At 46.3% G+C, this 27,532-nt stretch overlaps 1 protein-coding gene across 1 annotated transcript; it reads right to left on the bottom strand.

The window, feature by feature from the left end:
• Positions 1–1,259: 1,259 nt before the first annotated feature.
• LOC113633179 (disintegrin and metalloproteinase domain-containing protein 29-like) lies at positions 1,260–25,952 on the bottom strand. Its single transcript, XM_027131341.1, has 4 exons — positions 25,824–25,952; positions 8,218–8,405; positions 6,378–6,494; positions 1,260–3,777 (listed from the first exon to the last, which is right to left on the bottom strand). The coding sequence occupies exon 4, from the start codon at positions 3,395–3,397 to the stop codon at positions 2,093–2,095; it is 1,305 nt and encodes a 434-aa protein (XP_026987142.1). The 5' UTR covers positions 3,398–3,777; positions 6,378–6,494; positions 8,218–8,405; positions 25,824–25,952; the 3' UTR covers positions 1,260–2,092.
• Positions 25,953–27,532: the final 1,580 nt, after the last annotated feature.

Here is a 27,532-nt window from a genome sequence, read left to right as displayed (position 1 = left end):
GTCATTCCGTGCACGACCCTTTGGCCTTGGTTGCTCTGGCACAGCTCAGCCGGCACCATCGCTGGGAGAGAAAGAAGAAACGTGCGGAAGAGGGAACCGGGCTTCAAGCTGACCCACCTCCTTCTATGGAGACGATGCCACAGTCCCTAAGGGAGGACAGCAAGGCCACAGAGTTATTTGTAGTGAGGTGGATGGACCTTACGTCTGTCATACAGAGTGAAGTAAGTCAGAAAGAGAAAAACAAATACCATATGCTAACACACATATATGGAATCTAAAAAAAAAAAAAAAACCGTTCTGAAGAACCTAGGGGCAGGACAGGAATAAAGATGCAGACATAGAGAATGGACTTGAGGACACGGGGAGGGGGAAGGGTAAGCTGGGATGAAGTGAGAGAGTGGCATGGACTTATATATATATATATACATACTACCAAATGTAAAATAGATAGCTAGTGGGAAGCAGCCGCACAGCACAGGGAGATCAGCTCGGTGCTTTGTGACCACCTAGAAGGGTGGGATAGGGAGAGTGGGAGGGAGACGCAAGAGGGAGGAGGGGATATGGGGATATATGTATACGTACAGCTGATTCACTTTGTTATACAGCAGAAACTAACACAACATTGTGAAGCAATTATACCCCAACAAAAATGTTAAATAAAAAATAAAATAAAAAAGACTAGTGTCTTATTCATCAGGAATTCCTCAGCATACATTCACTGAAAGTGCACTGAAATGTAGGTGCAAGAAGGAAGGGAAGGATTAACATTCACAGGACTCCCTCTGAATGCCAGAGTAATGATAGGCATTTCTACCTAACTTTCTGCTGGAATTTCAGTGAATGCTACATTCAGCCTCCTGATCTCCGTGTCCCACCTTGGGAAATATGCTCTCCAGAGTGTCCTAGTTTATGCTTGGTGGGAATGGAGCCCACATCACTCTCATCCCACAGACCACAGCCACCCCAGAAGGAGACAGACAGTGCTGGCTGGGAGGGGCCCTCTATTACCCTGAACCCACTTTGGGTTTAGAGAAGAAGAGAGTAAATAGAGGAAGCGGAAAACCCCAGTGTTCAAGAGCACTGATTTGGAGAAACGTCATGAAGCTGCCCCGAAAGAAGCCCATGAAAATTTTTGTTATTACGGGGACCAGTGAACTCAGGTCAAGACCCAGCTGCTGACTCAGGTCTCTCTCCGGGCCAAAGTCTCAGGCTCAATTTGCTCTCTTAGAGTTTACAAAATATTACAGGGCACCAACAAGTGGTTTTTCAAGATTTATTTCGGAGCGCTGATCAGCGACCTATCAAAGAGACCTGATGTGAGAACATCGATGCCTCTCGACCGCCCCTGATGTACAGAAACCCGCCGTCCTCTCCTGCAGACTTCAAGAACATGATATTCACCTTTACCATCTTATTACTGATTTCATCATATATATTGATATTACTTCTACATTACCAATGGTTGTACAGGGGTCGGGAGGCTGGTTTATAATTTATTTATCACCTACTACACTTCCTTAACTCTGGAGGTCTTGACATTTTTAACACTGGTGGCCACACCAAAGAGGAGTGCAGCTATGAAGGCATAAATGCGACCAAAGACCAGTTTCAAATATAGGACCGAGGCTTGGCTTGTTTCTGCTGAGCGAATTCTCCTTGAACTGGGTCCGCTGTCCGTGCTCCCGCCAGGACGTCTCTTTAAGCGCAGTGGAGGCTCCCAGCCTACGTGGCAATGGCAATTCCTTCTATTGTTGCAAATTCCCCTATGATTGCATTTCTTAGGGGGACAGTCATAAGTTATTGCATCTATACGAGCACTGCAGGTGCTATTGAGACAGAACCTCTCAGGAGCGCAGGGGGTACCACTTCTCACATGACCAACATCAGTTGTTTCTGGGGAATAGTGACGGCCTACCCCCCAACACCAGACCCCTGAGATCTCTGACTGATGGAACGAAACATGTTCCTGCAACCGGGGAACATGAGTGACACTGCTACACTGCAGCCTTCCGCATTTTATGTCTGCTTCTCCACAAGCAGCATGGTTCAACACCCTATCATTTCTTATGCAGTGTCCAAGTCGATTGGCTTTTCAATTTATTGTATAGCAGACATCATGAGCGTTAGTAGCGCTCTCTGCAGTTTTTTCTCTGCAGTGCATGGTGCGGTCAGTGCAGTTTCCATGATAGCAGTAGCCTTCTTCGGTACAGGGCGTTCCAGCCTGCATATAAAAGTCTTCCGGGCATTGACTGGTTGCTCCAAAACAGTACTCTGGAAGATCACATGTATTTTGGATTGGTCTGCAGAGTGTCCCAGGTTCAGAGTAGGTACAGTCTGTACAGCACAGTCCTTCATTACAAGTAGCCCCTTCCGCCAACATACGGTCATACTCGCAGCATTTGTTGCTATAACACTGCTTGAAGGGGCCACAGTCACACTGCTCCCAGTCCTCTACTATATAGTTTCCACAACGCGTCTTTATCAGGCTTTCATTAAAATCGCTCACCATCGTGTTAAATATAGAACTGCCCCGTATCGCTACTATGTTCCACCAGTGCCCGATGGAGCAGTCACTGAAGGTATCTGTCAAGCCTGGGTATTTTGCCATAAGGCAGGTGGTCCTTCGCATGCAATAGCAGTTATCACCGTCATACCACAGACCAAAACTTCTCCCAATGAGTTGAGTTGACACAATAGCTAACATTAAATAATGTCTGCCTAGATAACCAACGAAGAGCAGGCTACGACTGGTGTTACACACGGGATAGGTCTCTGGCTCAAACTGGCCTGGCCGTGGTCCATCACGGATTACCATCAAGGATGAAGCGCTTTCTATGACTCGTCTGAAATTCTTCGCGTGATGACGAGCGTATGCACCACCTGGTACTCTGTAGTCATTCATGACAGTTGGATCTCTTTCATTAAATAGTGCCACTGCGACTAGATAGAACCTGACAGCAAGACCTTGTTGAAAGGAGTCCACTATACTACACATACGTACCAGGGTTTCCACACACTTAGACACACTGTTGTATACACGATACATTGAATTAGAATATTGAACAAAACCTTTCATGATTCCCTTATGTGCTGCAAACACCCTAGCACCACTCCTGGGGGCTACACTGACATCTGCTTCAGGGGACGGTGGGTGTCTATCCTCCTTGTGTCCCGGTCCATATGCAGGTCCTGTTGCACCGGCATCTGCCACTATCTGAGAAACCACATGTTCAAACCTTTCCGAATCCTTGAGGGGTTTGATTTCATACGCAAGGTCATCCAACTTCATGATACCTTCAAGACCCCCATAGCACGTGTCCACGGTGACCATGGAAAAAGGAATCTCCTCCAGGTAGCCGAGGTAGTGACAATCTGAAGGGACGAAGGGGTAGTCCATCTGCAAGGCTCCTTGGTCATCCTGAGTCACCAGCAGCAGGTGTCCGGGCCAAAATCATTTCTTGCGCCGCATGTGGATAACGTGCCTCTGACCCCCAAAACGCAGGCTGTAGGAGAGCCAGCCTGGCGTCTGAACACCCTTGCCTCGGTGCAACTCCTTCCTGGGTATCACCAACTCGGAAGAGATGTAGCGCCATGAGGGACGGCCTTGAGAGCACTGGACTGGAGCCAGAGCTGCCCAGAGTCCAAGCAGCAAGACGGCTGCCCCCAGAGTGACCTGGCCCTCTGCCAGCCTTGGGGCTCTGCTCAGGGACACCTGCCAATGAGTTAAAAGCAGGATCCCAGAGGAGCCAGGTCTACACCATCTGCTGTGGCCACTTCCTAAAAAGGAGACAGGGATAGAGCAAAGGAGGTCACTGGGTGGGTCTCCTAATGGGATTAGGTAACAGTCCCAGGGCGTGGCAGTGGGTAGGTCTGGACATGAACTCAGCCAGGGCTGAGGTGGGAGAGCGGAGGACTATGTCCATGAGTGCTACCGTGGAACTGAGGGCTTACGGGGTCAGCATCGTTCCTCAATGCTCTGTAAAACCCTTCAGAGGCCACCATCTGGGGCTCCCTTGTTTATCAGATTTTATCTTCCTTGCCCCAGCGGGTGAGGAGAGACCCTGCTCCTGACCACGAGAGCCCCAGGGGTGCGCCCTCTAGTCCTTCTCTGTGGTTCTTTCCTGGACGGCGGTAGGTTCCTCCTGCGCATGTGCTGATCCCTTCTCTCTGTTGGTTCCCAATGTGACAGAACAAATATTTCACTCTTGTGAAATTTTGTACTTGTTTTTAAGCTTTTTTTTTTTTTTTTTTTACTTGTTTTGAGGGGAGGGAAAAAATCTAGTTATCAGGTCATGATCAGAAGAAAAATTTCATTGTCCTCCAGACTACGAATATTTCCCTGCCGTTTAAACCGGATGTGATCGGGGATGAACTTCCAAGGTAGGACATTTACTCCTTGCCTTCTGCCTGCTGTTCTGTATTCCTCCCCATCCCAACTGGGCCTGCTCATCCCTGATGGATCTAACACACCGGCTAATTTTCCCCTCTGAGAGGGCGAGAGTTAAGACGCTCGTTCACTTCCACATTAGGGTTTTCGCAGAGCACAGGATAAGGATAATTCACACATAGAAATCTAATGATGTTTCCCTTACCCCCTGTGCAGTCCCAGGGCTTCACCCTACGTGCTCCCAGTTCTGCTCTCTCAAACGAATTCCCACTGACCTTCTGAATGTTAATTCTACTCTTTAATTAATTTATACCCTGTACAAGATGATGTACTCTTTTCCCTCTATTCACCATTTAATTATGCTTACACATATGGCTTTTAGCTTTTTGCTTCTCATTTCTTTCTTCTTCTCCCATCTTCTGTCTGGGCCTGTTTTCATTTTACTGTAAAATTATATCTCACAATCTCCTTTGGTGCCTGTTAGCTGACAATGGACTCTAACTTGTTTTTTCATACTATGTCTTCCATTAAAGTACTTTCTTCAGCATGGAATGCTTTCTTAAGGCCCAGTTTCATAGGTACAGTACTACAGACTTGCACTAATTCCCCCCTCAGAAGCCGGAGGCCACAAGCCCTTCTGTCTGCCTACACATCATGATGAGAAGTCTGACTTAACTACATATCTTAAACCACTTGAAGAGAATCAGACTTTTCCTTCAGAAATGGGATGATGGGATGAGGCCATGTGTGACTCAGGACTTTTCTCTCTTCCCAGGTACCCAGGCTGAGAACCACATTGTACAAAGGCATGAGGGAGAGGTGGGCTCCATGGAGAGGCTCGGCCTCACCTGTGTCATCCACATGTTCCCAATTTCAGAATATCCCCTGTGGAGGATCCACATTCACCCAGGGAAGGGGCTGGAGCGGCTGCTGTGGCCTGGGCTCAGGGGCACACTCAGGACAGCATGACCTCCAGTCCTGAGTCAGCATCTCCAGGGACACAACCAAGAAGCAAGCGTTCTCACAGCTGTGCAGCTCCAAGGCCAGGAGTGCAGGCAGGTACAGCTGTGCCCGAGACACTGCAGTCCGAGTGCGTCGTGAGCCAGACACAAGCCTCCTCGCAGGGGCAGGTGTGGGGGCTGCGGGTAACAGTCAGGGTCTCCCAGGAGATCTCAGGGCCTCAGAGGGAGGTCAGCGCTGCCAACGCAAGGCTGATCGCAGGAGCAGGCGCAGATGGAGGTTCAGGGCTGCTCCCTGCCGGGTTCTGGGGCTTCCTCTCCTTAGAGCAGTCTCCCCCAGCCCATCTCTGCCTCGTGATTCTATGCTTAGCTCTAAAACCTCTGAATCAGGAAGATGTGCTGCCATAGGAGGAAAACACTCCCATGCACAGAAGGCAGAGTCCCTCACGACTGTTTACTCCTGTCCATAAATACCAGTTAATTCTCAAAACTTCTGAAGTAAGTTGGCTAAATCCATACAAGAGGCTCTGCTGCAGTCAACAACGCAGCACTACACGGCACGGCTCAGAGCACAACTAGCCAGCGAGCAGCACCTTAGAGCGCATGACGGGTATCAGGCGACACCAGCATCACACACCCAAGGCGAGAGGAGGCAGGCCCTGGTGGTAGTGGTTATTGACTTGACACCACGCTCACAGCACCAACAGCATTAACCGTGGACATCAAGGCGATGCATGGTGACACCCATCCCCCCCCAAAGCTCCATATAGAAGTTCAGTCTGATGATGCCACAGGCACACAGGAAAGGAATCTGAAAACTTTATCACCTCCATTATTGAGGTGTCTGTTGAGAGCAGGGCAGACCTCTCAAGAACATCAGAAATGGTTTGAGAGCACCAGCAATGGAGATGGATTAGGGTTTTTAATGTGGTTCCTGGGTGTGGGAGGGTTAAGTGTTATGCTCACAGGCGGGGCTCACGTGGTTTTGATCTCCCACCTGCATCGAAGGAGGGAGAAGCTGTGCTTCTTACCGAATTTCCCAGCAGTGGGCAGAGGAAGAAGAGAGGAGTGAACTTCAAGGTGTCAGCTCTCAAACAGCAGAAGATAGAGTAGGACTATTTCTTCCACTTAACACCTGCAAAAACTAACTGAAAAGAAAGGAGAAAAGGGCCGTTATGGATAGAAAACAATCTGAGTCCTTAGAAAGTGGGGAGAATGATTATATGTTGGTTAGCAATAATAAGAAATAGCAGACAAGAAGTTCTTCAGTCTCTCCCCACTTCTAAGGACAAGGCTTCCAATATGAAAATTCCTCGTCAAGCTCAAGGGTGAAGTCCACCCATGGGCTGCAGGAGCTCACAGCTCCCTCCGCAGACAGGGCTGAGGTCCCTGGGGAAGGCAGAGCTGTGGTCCGGAAGAAGAGGAGGCTGTGGGTTCTTCTCCTCTGCCTGGTGACACCTCCCCAGGTGTCAGGTGTCACCTGACAAGGGTCGCAGGTGTCAGACACGGGGTTGTGGGGATGGCTGTGGCCACAGGTGACTGACAGTGACTGATTCTCCTTGTTGCCAGGTGTCCTGTCCCAGGTGCAGGTACAGGAGTTGGGCCCAGGACCGCACCTTGCACACCCTCTCCCTCACCTGTGCTGTCTCTGGATTCCTCATTCCAACCAGTGGTTATTGCTGGAGCTGGGATCCATCAGCCCTTGGGGTAGGGGCTGCACTGGTCATCAGGAATATGCTAGAAAGATGACACAGCCCCAGCCCCAGCCCCTAGGAGTTAACTCCCCATCTCCAGAGACACACCCAGGAACCAGTTCTCCCTGCACCTGAGCTCTGTAACCACCGAGGGCATGGCTGCAGACTGTTCGAGGGACACAGGGAGGGGAGGTCAGGGTGAGCCCAGACAGAAACTTCCCTGCAGGGAGACAGGAGGGTCTGGGCTGCAGGTTTCACTGAGGACCATGAGGCAGCACTGAGGCCCCCAGGGGTGCTCAGGACCCACTGAGCACAGAGACCAGCCACACGAGCAGGTGTGGATGAAGGCGGAGGTTTCCTGCCAGAGCCTGTGGTTCCCTCTGCGTCTCACCATCTCTCGTAGACCCTCTGTACGTTTGTAATTGTTTGCCAACCATAGATCTCTGATTAGAAGCTTCTGCTCTAACACGAGCACACAGTCTCATGTGCGCCAATGCAGAGTCCCACCTACGGAGCCAGTAATGACTGCTCACGGCCACCAGAAGCAGGGATGTGGGGAGGCCTGAGGATGTGTGGGAGGAGGGATGTGGGGAGGCCTGAGGATGTGTGGGACGAGGGATGTGTGAGGCCTGGTTGCTGCTTTCCTATCAGACTGGGAGGACAGACCTCAACAGAAATCCTAGACAAGGACAGTCTTTGCTGTCCTGGTCCCAGTCAGACGGAGCCTAAGGCTGGGCGAGTCCCTGAGAGAAGCTGATGGATTTTCAATCTAACCTTCCTCTCGCCAGACTCAACGCTGAACAGTGAACACTCATCAGGCTGTCTCTTCTTCTGTGAATCAGTTTTCTTTCTCCTTCATCTTTTTGTCCCCAAACCCTTTCTCCTTCCACTCTCTGAAAAGGGGTCGTGACCTTTCTGTGGTCTAAACCCCAGGGGCAGACCCTTTACCTGGAGCTTAGGTGTGGCCCAGGCTGTGGCTCCTGCAGGCACCTGGGAAGGTGTGATGGGACTTTCAGACTTGCTGTGGACCAGGACGTGCCTGCTGTCCTTTGCACGTGCACTCGCTGGGGAAGCTAAGTGGACACGAGTACTCAAGGGAGTGATGTTTGTTTAGACACAACGGGATGTGGAGTTTGAACTTGTCCTGATCAAACTCTTGTGGGGTCACCACCCTGACCTGTGGCTTCCAGCAGAGCCTGATGGACACTCCGCTGTGCTGGGAGCTCTGGAGGATGGAGGCTGTGTGGCCGGTTGGAGACATACAACCTTCTTGGGGCCAGACGTCAGTCAGGAAGGCCAGGCTGGAAATCTCGAGTTGTAGATGAAGCTGCTGTCCACTGTGGAACTGCATCTTCTTCAGGTCTGCTGTGATTGAACCAAGCCCAACCAGGTTATTTAGGATAATATTTCTAGGTTAGAGTAAAATGATGACAGAATTTAACAACATCTACAAAATACCTTCGGGGTAACACCTGGATGAGGGATTGACTGAATAACTGGAGACGGAGCCCAGGCCAGCTGACACATAAAACTGACCATTGCCGTTGTTATTTTATATTTTACATTTGCCCAAAGAAGCAGGTTCATATTATCAATAACTATGCTGAGGTATTTTTTCAGTTATTTCAGGTCACCTGAAAAGCAGTCATCGAAAATGGATTCCATGTGCACGGAATTTGTTTTTAGGAAAGTATGTTTGTGATGCTGAGAGTGACGTCAGCCCTGATGCAGCTCTGACCCTGAGTGACAGAGAGAGAAGTAAGATTGGATGGGACACCAAGTGTCCTTCAGTCCAAGGAAGGACCAGCGGGGGCATCTTCGAGCCCAAGTCGTCCTTCGGAGGACCCCCACACCTCACTGTTACGGCCCTGCCTCGGCATCAGCTGTGCAAGGACTGAATCCAGACACCTCACCGTGGAGTCTGGGCCGAGCTGCTTTGTCTTTGTTGCTATTTTACAAGGTAACTGATGGAGAACAAGAGATACTGAGGATGTGAGGGGATACGAGTGAGGGAATCAGTGGATGTGTGCCAGTCTCCTGACCAGGACGTCTCTGTGTTTGCAGCGGTCCAGCTGGTGGAGTCTGAGGGAGGCTTGGTGTAGCCTGGGGGGTCTCTGAGACTCTCCTGTGCGGCCTCTGGAGACACTTTCAGTAGGTACTGGATGAGCTGGGTGTGCCAGGCTCCAGGGAAGGGGCTGGAGTGGGTCTCATCCATTAATATTGGTACTGGTAGCACTAACGATGCAGACTCTGTGAAGGACTGATTTGTGATCTCCAGAGACAATGCCAGGAACATGCTATATCTGCAAATGGACAGCCTGAGAGCCGTGGACAGGAACCATGCATTACTGTGCAAGAGACACAATAAAGGGAGATCAGTGTGAGTCCAGACACAAACCTCCCTGCAGGGAGACAGGAGGGGCTGGGCTGCAGGGTGTAATCAGGACACCAAGGAGTTCTCTGGATTCAGGAGCACGAGGTCTAGTCTCAGGGACAGGGCAGGTGCAGTGGCCTTAGCAGTAGATACCCTGGACAACAAATAACCCCATCTTCTCATTTATAATAAACTATTGGGCCATTGTCCAAAAACTGTCCCCTTTGGTGTAAAAGTATCTGGGAATCTCTTGCCTCAAAGATACCTAAAACATAAATCAAAATGACACATATTTCCATGTACGCTAAGACCTACAATGCCTTACTAGGGCAGTATTTACTTCCTTTGGAGTTATAGACTTTACTAATAGCAACTAAACTGCACATTTTATTTTCAATACACACAATGTAGGGTCTTGGAATATCATTCAATAGAACCATCATGTCCCTGATAGGTCCTAGGCAGATGTTTGATATTAGAAACATCATGCTCTTCTCAAATAATTCCTTTCCAAATTCCAGTCTGGCACATAATCCCCTGAATGTTTCTCTCCCTTTCCCCATGGCTTGATTTATTTTTTAATATATTTTACTATCTTTCCCCCATACCAAAAGGGTTGGACACCAGATCTAGGGCACGTACTCTCCTGGAAGCACTAACCATAACCTGTCCTACAGGGCAGGTGGCTCATTTGATACAGGACCCTATATGTCCACAAACAACAACAATAACAGAGACTGGTCAAGCACAGCTCACATCATCCTGATGATTGCTGATCTACTTAGTAACGGTCTAGTTGTTTTCAGTAAATTATAATTGGAAGCCCACTCTGCCAGAGACGCTGCTTCAAACAACCATGGCAAATGCTGAGACCCACATCCACTGCAACAGGAACTCACTTGGAGGTTCTCCAGTCCACATCCCGGATGATACCTGTCCAACTCAAGACCTTCCCATTGGTGATGACTTCATCCTGGATGCTAAATCCTGAGCCCCAGTAAAGCCTGTGGACGTTCCCTCTTAAAACACAAATGATGAACACAGAACCTTTGCTGCTTTTCTTCTCTTGATATTGGGATTTCTATTATGTGTCTGGGCTCACTCTCTGCTTAGACCACAACCCTGGTATAATCCTTGCTCTCTGACACAATGTACACCCCCATTTTCCCAAGATTAAAGCAAAGTCTGGAAGACGTTACTCCTATCTGTGCCGTTCTGAAAATTAATGGGGATTTTTTAGCAAATGGAACGACTGGACATCCACATGCAAAAAAGTGAATCTTGGCAGAGACCTTATAGTCTTCACAGAACTTTACTGAAAATGGTTCACAGAGCTGAATGTAAAATTCAAAACTCTAAAACCTCCATGAGATAACACAGGAGAAAAACTAGATGATTTGGGGTAGAATGAATGATGACTTTTTAGGATCCGTAAAATACATCTTTGATAAGCTAGATTCTAATAAATTTAAAAACTTCTGCTCTGTGGAAGACAATGTCAAGACAATGAGAATGCAAGCCACAGCCTAGGATAAATTATCTGTAACAGATTCATCTGGTAAAGTACTGTTACCCAATTATACAAAGAACGCTTGAAACTCAACAATATGAAAACAGAAAACCTGATTAAAAAGTGGACCAAAGGGACTTCCCGGGTGGCGCAGTGGTTAAGAACCCGACTGCCAATGCAGGGGACACGGGTTCGAGCCCTGGTGCCACGGAGCAACTAAGCCCATGCGCCACAACTACTAAGCCTGCGCTCTAGAGCTCTCGTGCCACAACTAATGAGCTCGTGTGCCACAACTACTGAAGCCCATACACCTAGAACCTGTGCTCTGCAACGAGAGAAGCCACTGCAATGAGAAGCCTGCGCACCGCATCGAAGAGTAGCCCCACTCACCGCAACCAGAGAAAGCCCGCACACAGCAACAAAGACCCAACACAGCCAAAAATTTTAAAAAATTAAAAATTTATTTTAAAAAAATGGGCCAAAGACCTGAATAGAAACTTCACCAATGGAGATAAACAGATAACAAATGAGCATATGAGAAGAAGCTCTGCTTCACATGCGATCAGGGAAATGCAAAGTAAAACCATGATGTGATGACTATACACAATTATTCAAACAGCCAAAATCTGGAACATGGACCACCTTACATGCCGGCAAGGCTGATAAACTGTCATGACACATCGCAATTACCTGCCACATGCCGGCAAGGCTGTACAAGGAAAGGAACTCATTCAGCGCTGGTTGTAACGCAAGACGGTGCATCCACTTTGGGAGACATTTTAGCAGTTTCTATGAAAGGAAACATGCTCTTACCATATGACCAAGCAATCGTACACCTTGGTATTTACCCAAAGACATAGAAAACATAGGTCCACGTGACAACCTGCACACAAATGTTTATATCAGCTTTATGCATGGTTGACAAAACTTGGAAGCAACCAAGATGTCCTACAGTAAGTGACCAGATAGATAAACTGTGGTACATCCAAACAATAGAATATTACTTGGCAATAAAAGAATGAAAAGACATGGAAGAGGCATGCATATTACTAAGTAAAAGAAGCCAATCCGAAAAGGTTTCATACTGTATGCCTTTAACTTTGTGATATTCTGGAAAACACAAAACTATGGAGACAGTAGAAAGATCAGTGACTGTGTAGAGCTCGGGAAGAGGAAGATGGATGAACAGGTGAAGTCAGAGGACGTTTAGGGCAGGGAAATACTCCTTATCATTCCTTAATACTGGACACATGTCATACATTTCTAAAGTCACCTGAAATGTACAAGAGTGAACCCTAAGGTAAGCTATTGCCATGTGTCGTGACAGTTTATCGGCTATAACAAATGTGCCATCTGAGGGTAGTGATGATGGTGGAGGCTGTGCATGTGGGGGGTCAGTACGTATATGGGATAGCTCTGTACTGCCCCCCCATTATGCTGTAAATCTAAAACTGCTCTCAAAAAAAATAAAGTCTTTATTTAAAGAAAATAATGGATGAGGCTGTGCTCTAGAGCCCACGAGCCACAACTACTGAAGCCCGCACACCTAGAGCCCGTGCTCTGCAACAAGAGAAGCCACCGCAATGAGAAGCCTGTGCACCGCAGCAAAGAGTAGCCCCTGCTCACCGCAACTAGAGAAAGCCCACGCGCAGCAACGAAGACCCAACGCAGCCAAAAAAATAAATAAATAAATAAATAAATGAATGACTGCAGGGAGCAGAAGTTTAAAAAAGAAAGAAAATAATGGACATAAATGTTGTCTCCAGGAAGCACCGGCCTCCTTGCAGTCAACACCTTGACCCCTATGGAGTAGGACCACCCACTCCTACTACAGCCTTGGCTGTACACAAACACTACTACCTTTGCATAAACTTACTTACAGTTCATACTCTCAAAGGGCATAACTTCTGGACCGTCTCCTTGACCTGAGCATATTCTAATACTCTTCACAACTCCGCCCAGGTACTGTTAGAGAGCCCCAAAACCTCAAATCTATTTTCCTGGCTAATGCCATACAAATGGGCACTTGGTGATGAGCCAGTGTACAAGGAATCTTTATATTTTTACTTGTGTTTGTTCTTCCTACTCTCACAGTAAAATGTTTTATTCCATTTAGAGTGACTTCTGCCATATTCTCTGAAAGTCACTCACCCAAAATTCCCTTAATTTGAAGCCAGAGCACCACAGGGACAACTGTAGCAACCATATTTCCCTATTTCTGTATTCTCAATGTTCTGATTTGGGGGGCCTTGATCTTGCACAGACTGCCCCTTCCTGGGCTGCAAACTCCTGCAGGTATCAGACACCTTCCTGCAGGTGTACCTCTGATATACAAGCCACCAATCCAGAGCACATCTCTATTTCCTATCTCTCTTACAAGCTCTCACACACCTTTCCACATTCCTCCTGACCTGGATCACCCCAGGGCCAGGTCTCAGACAACCAGGGACCACGCATGCCCAAGAGCCTGACAAAATTATTCAAGCTATCCAGTGCTAATTTTACTCAGCATACCTACCCTGCCTCATCCATTCCAAAACCCCAATCAGGTCTCTGGTGCACGTCCCGCCCCCTCTTCTGTCTCCTGACCAACCCCAGTGCCTCCCTGAGTGGCCCCTGTGTGGTGTGTGCCCGTTTCTAGGGATCTGTGAGTGTAAACTGACAATCACTTCCACGCCCGTGTGTCTCGCCATACCTGATGAAAACAAATCTGGCTACATTTTAACACACACACACACACACACACACACACACAGGTTTTTACGTATATTTTAGCAGAAAACATACTTTGACAAGTTAAAAAAATAACAGATGCATAATGTTTCATTTTCTTTTTGAAAGAGAATTTCTGATACTGTTTATATTTATTAAATGCCTTTCCTTCATTTAAGTTTTTTAAGTATTCATGAGTCACATATCTCTATTTTCTTTCTCCCTAAAATTAGGAAACATTTTTGTGCAACTAATAAGGTCAAGCGCCCTGGTCATAATTTTTTGTGAATCAGGTGGGTAATCAGAAGGGAACAAGTCCCACCCTGACACCACCGCAGAAACCCTGTGAGAATCACAGATTAGAGGCACGGGATAACTGCCTCGCTGAGATTTAATCATAAGAATATATAAGACCCCTCTCCCCCAGATGACTAGCACAGTGCTGAGGCTCCAGGATAACACTAGTGGATGAAAGCTGTAAGTGCTACAAGACACAGACCCTCCAAGGAGGAGAACTTAGGGATGCCCAGAGACCACAGTGAGACGAAGTCCAGAACAGGAGATCAGGTTGAAGCCTCTGACATCTACAGCTTACAGACCAAACTCAGGATCCTCGCTCGTCAGCCTCAGTCTGTTCTTCTCTCTTTCCTTAGTGTTCTGTGACAAAGTCCTCCTCCTCCAGGAGTTTTTGGTGGACCCAGGTGTAATCACAATCCAGGTTCCACCGGAGACGTAGAAGACGATGCAGGTTTCCCACAGTTGGCGCAGTTGTGGGTGATTAAGCAGTGGGTCTGTGTACCTGTCAGATGCTGGGGTCTTAGGTCCACAGGGCAGGCGGTCAAGAGGAAAGATGGCCAGCAGGATTGAGCCCGAGGATGGAGAAACTTCTGGTGATGGGGTGTCCTGCAAAAGCCAGGGCATCCCTCATGGAGCTGACCTAGCTCATCCTGCTACTGTCCCACCCACCTGGTGACCCAGTAGAACAGCATCACCTGAGTCAGCTGACAACAACACTGCCTCTTCCTCCTCAGACTTCTCAGGGTCTTCCTTCCTGCAGGAGGGGTCTCTGGGGTCCCTCAGGTGCAGCACTATGAGTGAGAAATGTTGTGACTGTGCCCCACTTCTGACAGTGTGGGACAAACCTGTACCCTTCCCACGGGGCAACTGCAGTGTCCAGATTCTTCAAGAACAGGCAAACCCAACGTGCATGCACACTCCAGTCTCCACTTTACTGTGTTTGCTTTTGTTTGTCAAAGCAAGTCACACACTCAAGCCTAGGGTCAGTGTGTGTCAGGGCACGGAGGGCACTGCCCATGTGCTAGGTATAGAAAAGAAGAAAGTTCAAGTGCATTACTATGATAATTAGCCACTGTGTGTTTGTGTTGTGTGTGCGTGTGTGTCTGTATTATTGGAATATTAGATGTTATGTGTGCATTGAGATCCATGGCTTCTATGTGCAGGTGTTCTCTGACATAATATTAAACCAGAGGAGCCCAAAGGCAATGAGAGGAACCCCCAAAGCCCCTGATTGACTCACACGGCTGTCAACTGTATCAATGCATCTGGCACCTCCAGGGAAAGGGCTCCCTTGTGCTTTCATAAAATTCTTGCTTGGGGTCTCCCTGTAAAGTATGTGGGTTTAGTAAGGCCGATTCACTATTTCAAGAGATGATGTAGAAAGAATATGGTGTCACTGTAAAAGGATTCTGAAGGCAGGGCACAGCCATTGAATACTGGACTAGAGATACTGAGGTAAATACAGTGTGAGACCAGGCAGGACCCTTCCCTGCAGGGTGGTACTGGGGGGTGCTCAGGACCCACCCAGCACAGGATTGCAGTCCCAGGAGAAGATGCAGAAGGAACTGACGAGTGGTTTCCTCTCAGGGACTGAGTCTTCTCTTTTCAGCTAAAACAAATCTAAATTAAGAGTTGTTAAGGACTGCTTACTCCTGTGTGATTAATATTGGATTCTATTGGGAACACATACCCAACTCAATAAGGCAATGAGAACTGTGCTTAACAGGTAAATTCGTAGGCCTTCTAGATATCCTAATTCTTAGAAGTGGAAAACAGGATTTTTTTAATCCAGTGGTTGCACAGTTTGGGGAGACGGTCTGACCCTAGGAGTAACATTTAGTTATCAAAGCTCAGAACACGTTCAGGTTGTTTCCCTGTCATTCAAAGGTGGGCTCAGAAAGAGAAGCATGGGTCTTCCCTGGTGGCGCAGTGGTTGAGAGTCCGCCTGCCGATGCAGGGGACACGGGTTCGTGCCCCGGTCCGGGAAGATCCCACATGCCGCGGAGCGGCTGGGCCCGTGAGCCATGGCCGCTGAGCCTGCGCGTCCGGGGCCTGTGCTCCGCAACGGGAGAGGCCACAACAGTGAGAGGCCCGCGTACCGCAAAAAAAAAAAAAAAGAGAGAGAGAGAGAGGCATGTCCTGTGGCATGTCTTTCTCAGTTTGAAGAACTCTGTTTGAAGGCATGTCTTTCTCAGTTTGAAGAACTCTGTCTGCACAGAGGTCAAGGATGTGATGGGGGACACATATTCTCAATGAGGATTAGGACTTGGGCCTTGGCATCCCACTGAGTATGGCCCATGGGATATCCATCTTTCCTTGGCTAGACAGGCACTGGATATGAAATATTCTGCCTCATCAATGGGCAAATAAGTTGAGATACCCTAGGTTAAATACGGGTATGTCTTGCCCTGAGAGCATCATCCAACAACCATGCAGCATCCTCCACAGAAGTCTCTCAGCCCTCACCACAGGCTGGACTGGCAGGGTCCTCTTCTGGCACCAGTGGCTACATGTAAGGAACTTCCCAGTCCCTGGGCTGAAACCTCCTCCTGAGTATGTCAGAAACCCCGAGGGAGAGGTTGGCTGTGCTGGGGCTGAGGAGGTGACAGAGATGTTTAGGTTGAAGGTGCCTCAGAAAATGGGTTTATGTAATTGAAATTACCCAATAGATATGAGTATTCACTAATTATTTTGGAAATTTTCCATAAACCAATCACCATATGAGCAAAATTCAGAGACTGGAAAATGGTTCAAATAAATAAAGCTGATATAAGCATTCCCATGAAGGCATTTGTGTGAACATAAAATTTTTTTTTTTTTTTTTTTAGGTTATGATGGGTCGTTGTTGCTGTGCGCGGGCTTTCTCTAGTTGAGGCGAGTGAGGGCTACTCTTCGTTGCGGTGAATGAGCTCATTGCAGTGGCTTCTCTTGTTGAGGAGCATGGGCTCTAGGCACGCGGGCTTCACTAGTTGTGGCACGCGGGCTCAGCAGTTGTGGCTCGTGGGCTCTAGAGCGCAGGCTCAGTAGTTGTGGCGCACGGGCTTAGTTGCTCCGCAGCACATGGGATCCTCCTGGCCCAGGGCTCAAACCCGTGTCCCCTGCATTGGCAGGTAGATTCTTAACCACTGTGCCACCAGGGAAGTCCAAACATAAAATTTTAACTCAGTTGGGTAAGTACTTTGTAGCCCACTCCTCAGTCGCATGGTAAGTGTATGTTTAACTCCATAAGAAACTGTTAAAATGTCTTCCAAGTTCGTAATGCTCCACTTCCTGCCAGAATCTGATTCTTTGCATGGGTTTATTCAGAATCTACCCTCCTTATAACAGAACATACTTGGAAATAGTGGCCATGTAACCAAGGCTTTGACTGGACTGTCATATTTTAGAGTGATGTGTATAAAATCAGATGTGTCCTGAGAGTTCAAGACACTAAGGTTGATTTTTATTGCCAATAGTTACAAAGACATCTCAGGATAACTGGCCTGCATGCTGGCTCACGTGGTACCCAGCCTTACAGGAAAGTAAGGAAAGGCACCTCTTGATAGGACCAGGAACCTTAGAATATTTTATAGAAGAGATAATGATGACAGAAGAGAGGAATTCACCCAAATCTATAGCTACTGCATATGAGGTCTGGTGGTAAGGTCTTGGCATGTCTTCCTAACCTCAAGAGGCTTTTAAGACTACAACCTGAGATTCCTTAAGAAAAATTCAACCAAAACATACTAAAATGTTCATGTGGTCAGTAATCATTCTTGCTGAACATGTGTGAATAATCAGGCCAAATCTAATTAGAACAGATGAATTTTGTAAAAAAGGATAACCTTACTTTGTTAAGGTTTGATCACAAGTAGGGTGACTATACGGAGAGATTTTATGTTTCAGTAGGAAACCACAGCCAGTCCTATTGGGTTATCAGATTCCAGCCCAGTTAATTTTCTGAGAAGGTATTTATCTACCTGTAAATTTGTCTCGATCCTGCCATTTCTCATATTTAGTTGGCCCTTAACAAATTCTCACCTCTTGTAGCTGCCTTTACTATCTGGCCACGTCTCTCCAAAGTAATGTTCCGAATTTTATCCCACCCTCCAGAATTCACATCATGAAGAACCAAAACGTGACTACCCAGATCCTCACTGTGACTCTAAGCTGTCTGTAGCTGATCTTCCCCCCGGTACCTAATGAAGCCGTGTGAGCTGACGCAGGACAACTTGACAAAAACTTCAAAGAAACTTCAGAGGATGGTATGCGAATAACCTTGGTGCCTGGAGCTGCTGCTGTGTAGGCTCCTCAGGAAGTTCACCTAATTTCTGCACCTTTTAGTCTCTGCTCCAGGAAATACCATGACTGTGGACAATCTTATCAAAATCCCTCTGATGTCTATGCCACCACCTGGAACATTCAGTAAATCCATCCAAGAAATCCATCAGACTGGCACTGATGTTGGCACTCCACCATCTAAAGATATTTTGTGCCAAATGTCTAGAAATTTTCTTGATTAGCTGCACTCTGGACTAAGAAATTGTCATTTCAGTCTGCCTCAACCATTAATCTTTTTTTTAACATCTTTATTGGAGTATAATTGCTTTACAATGGTGTGTTAGTTTCTGCTTTATAACAAAGTGAATCAGTTATACATATACATATGTTCCCATATCTCTTCCCTCTTGCGTCTCCCTCCCTCCCACCCTCCCTATCCCACCCCTCTAGGTGGTCACAAATCACTGAGCTGATGTCCCTGTGCTATGCGGCTGCTTCCCACTAGCTATCTATTTTACGTTTGGTAGTGTATATATGTCCTTGCCACTCTCTCACTTTGTCACAGCTTACCCTTCCCCCTCCCCACATCCTCAAGTCCATTCTCTAGTAGGTCTGTGTCTTTATTCCCGTCTTGCCCCTAAGTTCTTCATGACCTTTTTTTTTCCTTAGATTCCATATATATGTGTTAGCATACAGTATTTGTTTTTCTCTTTCTGACTTACTTCACTCTGTATGACAGACTCTAGGTCCATCCACCTCACTACAAATAACTCAATTTCGTTTCTTTTTATGGCTGAGTAGTATTCCATTGTATACATGTGCCACATCTTCTTTATCCATTCATCTGTTGATGGACACTTAGGTTGCTTCCATGACCTGGCTATTGTAAACAGAGCTGCAATGAACACTTTGGTACATTACTCTTTTTTTTTTTTTGCAGCTCACGGGCCTCTCACTGTTGTGGCGCACAGGCTCCGGACGCACAGGCTCAGCAGCCATGGCTCACAGGCCCAGCCGCTCCGCAGCATGTGGGATCTTCCAGGACCGGGGCACGAACCTGTGTCCCCTGCATCAGCAGGCAGACTCTCAACCACTGCGCCACCAGGGAAGCCCCTGAGGGTTGTCTTTTGGTGTTGTTTAGGGTTTCCTTTGCTGTGCAAAAGCTTTTAATGGTGAAAAACTGAAACCATTTCCACTAAGATCAGGAACAAGACAAGGTTGCCCACTCTCACCACTATTATTCAACATAGTTTTGGAAGTTTTAGCCACAGCAATCAGAGAAGAAAAAGAAATAAAAGGAATCCAAACTGGAAAAGAAGAAGTAAAGCTGTCACTGTTTGCAGATGACATGATACTATACATAGAGAATCCTAAAGATGCTACCAGAAAATTACTAGATCTAATCAATGAATTTGGTAAAGTAGCAGGATACAAAATTAATGCACAGAAATCTTTGGCATTCCTATACACTAATGATGAAAAATCTGAAAGTGAAATTAAGAAAACACTCCCATTTACCATTGCAACAAGAAGAATAAAATATCTAGGAATAAACCTACCTAAGGAGACAAAAGACCTGTATGCAGAAAATTATAAGACACTAATGAAAGAAATTAAAGATGATACAAATAGATGGAGAGATATACCATGTTCTTGGATTGGAAGAATCAACATTGTGAAAATGAATCTACTACCCAAAGCAATCTACAGATTCAATGCAATCCCTATCAAACTACCACTGGCATTTTTCACAGAACTAGAACAAAAAAATTTCACAATTTGTATGGAAGCACAAAAGACCCTGAATAGCCAAAGCAATCTTGAGAACGAAAAATGGAGCTGGAGTAATCAGGCTCCCTGACTTCAGACTATACTACAAAGCTACGGTAATCAAGACAGTATGGTACTGGCACAAAAACAGAAATATAGATCAATGGAACAGGATAGAAAGCCCAGAGATAAACCCACACACATATAGTCACCTTATCTTTGATAACAGAGGCAAGAATATACAGTGGAGAAAAGACAGCCTCTTCAATAAGTGGTGCTGGGAAAACTGGACAGGTACATGTAAAAGTATGAAATTAGAACACTCCCTAACACCACACATGAAAATAAACTCAAAAGGGATTAAAGACCTAAATATAAGGCCAGACACTATCAAACTCTTAGAGGAGAACATAGGCAGAACACTCTATGACATTAATCACAGCAAGATCCTTTTTGACCCACCTCCTAGAGAAATAGAAATAAAAACAAAGCTCAACCATTAATCTTTGCTTTTATTTTACTCTCTTGATAATCCCCCTTATTGCAGGTTTAAAGGCTCACACCATACAAACAATATCCTCTACCATAAACTCTCAACACACAGTACAGGAGGCCCTTAACAATCAAAAACCCACTGAACAAGAAATGGACTTCTATTGTACAGAGGAAAGAAGAATGCCCCTTCTTACCTTGAGCCAGAAAGGTGGATTGACAAAGACTCCCTCCTTGATCAAACTTTAGTGATGCTCCTCTGAACTCCCTTCTTGAGGAGACCTCAACCTTGGCCTGCCTTTAGTAAGACTCCTGCTAAGTCAATTTACTGAGAATTTCTCCACCCTTGATATGTGATCAAATTCCTGATCTTCCACCTTTGAGATATAAGACCTTGACTGCATTTAGCAAGAACCTCTTAAGCCAGTTTAAGAAGATCCTCTGACCTTTGTTACCTCCTATAAGTGAGTTTCCATCTGATCACTCTGCCAGTTGGTATAAATCCCCACTTGTCCCTGTTGTATTTGGAGTTTAGTCCAGTCTGCCTCATGTTGCAGTAGTACTGAATAAAGTCTCACTTGCTATTTTTATAAGTTTTATAATTTGTTGTTCTTTAACCCAAGTTCTTTGCTTTCAAATTACACTGGTGGGGCAGGCATAGGATAGAGTTTCCCATTCCCAAAGCAAAAAAGGAAAATGATGTAAACAAGGTGTCAAGCAAGTCAGAAAGAAACAGAGCAAATTCTATTGGATTTTAAGATAACAAAAAAAAAATGTATTGGCTCTATCAAGGAGGAAGAAATTTTCCTCTACGTTTCTAGGTCCTTCTGGCTGGTCTAAAAATTAAATTGACATGAAACAGATTAAAAGGAAAATTCCAATAAACACTCAATAATATGTATACATGGGAGAGACCCAGGAAACCTGAGTAACTCACCTTAAATATCATCTTAAGGTAAAGACGAAAGAGCAGGTTGGGGTTAGTGGTTTGGGACTTCAAAGGGGAAGAAGGCAATTCACATGAAAATGGAAAAGTAGATGCTTGATAAATAAATGTTTGCTGGGCCAGTGGAGACAATGGGACACAGAGTGGACTCTGATCTCTAGGCCCTGCTGAGTCTCCTGGCCCCCACACCACCACACCTAGCCCATGTTTTTTGCACGTATTTCTGCTGACAGCTCTATTTTGGTAACAGGTCCTCTATCTAAATTCTATAGGTAGCTAAGGGGGAGGTCAAAATTTCTTCCTGACTCTTCTGTTCTTAAAAATAATAACCTTAATTTAATCCTCAAGACAATGAGACACACTGGGGTGGCAAATTTTGCTCCCTTTCATCTGCATGCTCTGTCCTCTGGGCCCACTTGTCTGTGACCCCGGCACCTCAGCCTGTGCCCTCTGAACACTGGGTGGCAGTAGCAACCAAGCGAGCCACTCTGTCTGTCCCTGTCCTCAAATCAATCTTTCTCTACTTCATCCCATTTGGTTATTTCAGTCCAGAGGAACATTGTGTCTGCTACTGTCAGACTCTCAAAACCCTTCTTGGCCTTCTATGCAGTTCATGAGATTCAGGTCACCAGACAAGAGGATCCTCCACAGGCCTTTCCTGTATGACCACATAGCTATTCCTGGTTCTGCTGAGATGGCTGACTGTATGAATCACATGCGTCAACCCTTTAGCGAAAGTTTTTCCAGGCACACCCTTGGCTCTATTTCAAAAGTAGGTTATCTGGATAGACTGAGATGTTTCCAAAACTTCAGGATTTCTTTCTGCTTTTCTTAATAATTGTCTCTTCAGTTCACTTTCTCTTCTCATAACTGCAAGCAGCAAGAAGAAATCAGGCCATACTTTCTTCAATACTTTGCTTAGAAATCTCTTCAACTAAACATCCAAAATCATCACACTCAAGTTCTAATTTGTATATGCAACCTAATACCATTCAGAAAAGTTTTCTGCCGCTTTATTACAGGATTCACCTTTCCACATGTTTTCAATGGCATGTTCTCCATTTCCATCTGAGATATCACCAACATTGATTTGTTTATGCTTATATATGTATTTCTAAGATTACAGAAGCTTTCTCTCAGCTTTCCTCTTTCATTTCTGATCCCTCACCATAATCTCCAACAATGTACATTTTCTACCAACAGGCCTTCCAATCCATCTGAGCTTTTCCTATTAAGCACACCAACACCAGCCTCTTTTCATTACCCAAATCTAAAAATATTTCCACATGTGTAGGTAAGTGTTAAGCAGCCTTCCTCTTCCTGATACCAAAATCTTTATTATTTTCTAGGGCTGCCATATGAAATACCACACACTGAGCAGCTAGATGCGATAGAAATTTATTATCTCACACATCTGGAGGCTTGAAGGAAATGTGACCTGTCGGCCAAGTAGATTTGACATGTTGGCCAAGTCAAACATAATTGTCCCTCACAGCTCTGTCTGTCAAGCCTCTCTCCGTGGCTTGACAATGACCAGATGCAATCCAGAAAGTGAAAAGACAGCCCACATAATGGAAGAAAATATTTCCACATTATATATCTGATGAGTCTTTCTTTATCCAGTGTATATCAAGAACTTTCATAACTCAACAACAAAAACAAACAACCCAATTTTAAATATGGACAGAGGACTTAAATAGACCCTTCTTTGCACAAGACATGAAAATGGTCAACAAGTAGATGACAAGACAGGAGGGAAATGCAAATTAAAACCACAATTTGCAATAACTCCTTCACACACTCTAAAATGGTTATCATCAAGAGAATTAAAAATAACAAATGTTGGCAACAATGCAGAGAAACTGGAACCTTTAAACATGACTTGTGGAAACGGAAAAGGGTGCAACCTATGTTTACAATATGAATGTCCAATTACCATATGGTTCAACACCTCCACTCCTAGATAGAGACCCCAAAGAACTGAAAACAGGTGTACATATATATTGATAGCCGCACTGTTCACAAGAGCCAAAAGGAAGAAACAATGCAAACGTCCATCAGTGGGTAAATGGATAAACATAATGGGGTTGATCCATAAACCGCCATGTTATTCTGCCATGAAAGGAATAAAGTGAAATGGTGCAGCCCCTGTGGAAGACAGTATGGCAGCTCCTCAAAAAGGTAAACACAGAATTAACATATGACCCATCAATTCCACATCAGGGTATCTACCCAAAAGACTAAAAGCAGGGATTGGAAGAGATAAGGGTACACCCATACTCACAGCAGCATTAATCACGATAGCAAAAGGTGGAAGCGATCCAAGTGTCCATTGAAGGATGAGTGGATAAACTAAATGTGGTATACACACAAAAGAATGTCATTCGGCCTTAAAAAGTAAGGAACTTCTGACACATGCTACAACATATATGAACCTTGAAGCCATTAAGATAAGTGAAATAGGGCTTCCCTGGTGGCGCAGTGGTTGAGAGTCCGCCTGCCGATGCAGGGGACATGGGTTCGTGCCCCGGTCCCGGAGCATCCCACATGCCGCGGAGCGGCTGGGCCCGTGGGCCATGGCCGCTGAGCCTGTGCGTCCGGAGCCTGTGCTCCGCAACGGGAGAGGCCACAACAGTGAGAGGTCCGCGTACCAAAAAAAAAAAAAAAAAAAAGAAAAGATAAGTGAAATAACTCCGTCACAAAAGGACAAAAATGATATGATTCCACTTACATGAGGGACCCAGAAAAGTCAAATTCAGAGAGAGAAAGTAGAATGTGGTTGCCCTCAGGGGCTGAGGGGAATTCGTGTTTAATGGCTACAGAGTTTCACCGGTGAAAACTGAAAAGATCTGAATGTGGATGGTGAGGATACTTGTACAACAATGTGAGTGTGGTTAATGCCATAGCATGGTGTACTTAAAATTGTTTAAATGGTAAATGATCGGTACATTTAATCACACACACACAAAATAAGTGAAGTACTGATACATGTGACAATACAGAAAAGCCACCGAGATCATACTCCTCTTGTGTGCTTTAAATCCATCAAGGTTGTGAAAATGAGGGGAAGTGTCAGTCATTGTTCCAGAAAAAGAAACCTGGATCGGAATGGGAAAAGACATTTCCCTAGAGCTGGAGCAGCTGGTGAAAGCTGAAGTGGGCCTGTGGATTGGACTGCAGTGTGGAAACCATCATAATTTCCTCATTTGGAGGTTACGTGGTGGTTCCCTGGAAGGGGGCCCCGTTTTGGGTAAAATGCACTGGAGTATTTTGTGTTCATTGGCTAAAGCAGTAACGCAAGGAAGTCTGGGTAATCTGAGTGTACAGATACACAGTACCTCGTTCTGCTATCCCAAGTTTCTGTAGGTTTGGAGTTACTGCAAAGTCAATAACTTTCCAAAACACCATGTCAAGACCACACCAGAAAGGCAGAGAAAATATTACACTTTCTTACAGAGGCCAAGCCTTAACCCAGACCCACTTCACACAAAGTCATGAACCTAACGGCCCTTGTAGGAGTCCACATGGAATTGACAGGCACTGTGGGAAGATTCTAGTAGGAGACACTGTGTCTTTGGTGTTGTGGATGACCTAAATATGACAGAAACAGTGGGATTTTCGAGTTCCAGTTTTCTACATCGCTCTACCAAAAAACTATTAGAAATAATAAATGAACTCAGTGAAGTTACAAAATCAATACCCAGAAAGTCAACTGCATTTCTAATCACGAACCATCAGAAAGAGGGAAAAAACAAAAGCTATTTACAATTCCATCAAAAAGCACAAAACACCTAGAATAAATTTAACGAAGGACGTGAAAGACCCGCACACTGAAAACTTGAAGAAACTGAAGACACAAGTCAATGGAAAGATATCCCGTGCTCACGGAACGCAAGAACTCATCGTGTTAAAATGTCCATTCTTCCCAAAGCAATGTACACAGTGAGCGTAACTCCCGCCGAAATTCCAATGGTAGTTTTCACGGAAACAGAGCAGATCCTCCTAACAGCTGTGTGGAGCCACAAAGGACCCCGAAGCGACCCTGAGCGAGGAGGACGGGCTGGAGGCATCTCCCTCCTGACTCCACACTCTGCGGAGAAGCTGCGGTCCCCAAACAGTGCGGAACTGGCACAGAGACAGGCGCACGGGCCCGAGGGGCGGGACGCAGAGCCCAGAATCCAGCCCGCACGCGCGGGGCCCGTTAATTGATGACAAAGGGGCCAAGGACACACCGAGGGGAAGGGCAGGCCCCGCAATAAATGGTGCTGGGGAAACTGGACACCCCATACCACATGCTGGCTACACGGCATGCCAAAGTGACTCAAAACCCGGCTTCGCACACCAAGCCCTTCCTGGGTCGCATGAGACGGCCCCCGGTCGGCCGTCAGTCCCCCCAGGAAGCGTCTCCCCACTTCTTCTCACCTTTATCTCCCGGCGTCGCCTGGGTCCTCAGGAAACCCAGCTTCCGTCAGCGTGGACACAGCCCTGCGTCGTCCTGAAACCGAAACCCCAGCGAGTCCTAAGGAGACTGAATTGCTGTCAGCAGAGACGCTGAGCCGGGCGTCCCAGCCGAAGCCTCGGCGTTGCCTGAGGAGACAGAACTCCTCTCAGCTGCGGGCAGGGAGGGGGAACACGCATGCGCCCTGGGTCGGAGAGGCCAGCTCAGCGCCACCGTGTGGTCAGTGAAGGAACTGCAGGCCGCGCGTCCCTCACAGTTCACAGGACACAGCGCTCCCTGCAGGCAGAACTGCGGAACCCATTCAACTTTGGGCGTTCACTGAAACGGAGACTGTGTCCCATAACTTCTCCAAAAATAGTTAAGGAACCGTTAACTGGAAACCGTATGACATGAAATGGAGGTAGACACGAACTTTACAACTTAGCCAACTCATTCAAAATTATTCTTAGACACATTTAAAAGGCACAACTTCAAAATTATAGAAGAAAACATAGGAGAAAATCTACATGAACTTGTGTTTGATTAGGTAGATCATGATCTTTGGGTTTTAACACACAACACGAAAAGGAAATCCACGAAAAAAGAGCAAGTAATAGCATGGACTTTATAAACTTGAAGATTTCTACTCTGTGAAAGACCTTATTCAGAAAATCAAAAGACAAGCCAGAAGCTGGGAGAAAAATATTTGAAAACACATATCTAATAAAGGATTTGTCTCAAATATACAAAGACCTGTAACACAAGCAACCCCACTAAAAACAGATAAAGATATGAACAGACACCTGGACAAAGAAGATATACAGACAGTATAAAAAGTGCTCAGTATCATACACCATTAGGGAATTACGAATTAATACAACAATGAGATATCACTGTACATCTATTAGAACTGCTGAACCCCAAGAAAATGACAATGCCAGTTACTGCAAGGTGAGGAACAACAGGAACTCTCCCTGCTTACCGGTGGAATGCACGTTCAGCTAATTTGTAAGACAGCTTGGCAGGTTTTTCCCTCCTCTTTGCCTTGTAGCTGGTCTTCCCTTTCTCAGACATGACTTGGAGTCTTGGAAAGAAATGCTGATTCTGTAAGGTTGGCTTTTTCAAGTGGTTTCCTTCCTTCTGGTCCTGAAGCAGAAGGTTGGGGCCAAAGATGACTTGATGTCGCCAGGGATGGGCCAGAGTGGGGAGAAGTCGGACCTGGGGCAGTTTGCTGCCGTCCACCTCCCGGGCTTAATACCCCCTCACTCACCTAGAACTGGAATTCCTAGTCATCCGTTTATGACAGGAGGAGGTGGGGTAGCGGGAGGCCAAGGGGGTCATTTCAGCACCACGGATGTCTCCTTGTGTCAGAGCCACACACCCAGGTAGCTCTGCTCTGCGGGCTGGATCCCCTTAGAAATTACATCTGGGCTCAGAGATTGTTAGTTCTCCATTCCAGCTTCCATGCCAGCGACCCATCTGGTTGTGCTCAGGCCGTGTACGTGCCATGGACGGAGGCCAGCCCTAGGAGTCGATCGCCACCGGGCAGCAGCAGCAGGAAGTGTGACTCGAGCCATGGAGGGGAGTTTATAGGAGGTTCTCAGCTACAAGCCAAATCACTGGGCTGTGAGTTCCTGCTCCGTAAGTCGTGGCTTTATTTTCTGGAAAGCTTACTTGTGGGGGCAGCCTTCTC

Source organism: Aethalodelphis obliquidens, unplaced genomic scaffold (genome assembly GCF_003676395.1).
Source record: "Aethalodelphis obliquidens isolate GAN/ISIS:26980383/991018 unplaced genomic scaffold, ASM367639v1 scaffold38, whole genome shotgun sequence".
Taxonomy (NCBI): domain Eukaryota; kingdom Metazoa; phylum Chordata; class Mammalia; order Artiodactyla; family Delphinidae; genus Aethalodelphis; species Aethalodelphis obliquidens.
The sequence above is the reverse complement of the archived record's forward strand: the minus strand, read 5'-3'. Positions and strand labels throughout refer to the sequence as shown.

Coding starts and splice junctions, on each gene's coding strand:
- LOC113633179 (XM_027131341.1), bottom strand. CDS start 3,397: ATGGACTACCCCTTCGTCCCTTCAGATTGTCACTACCTCGGCTACCTG.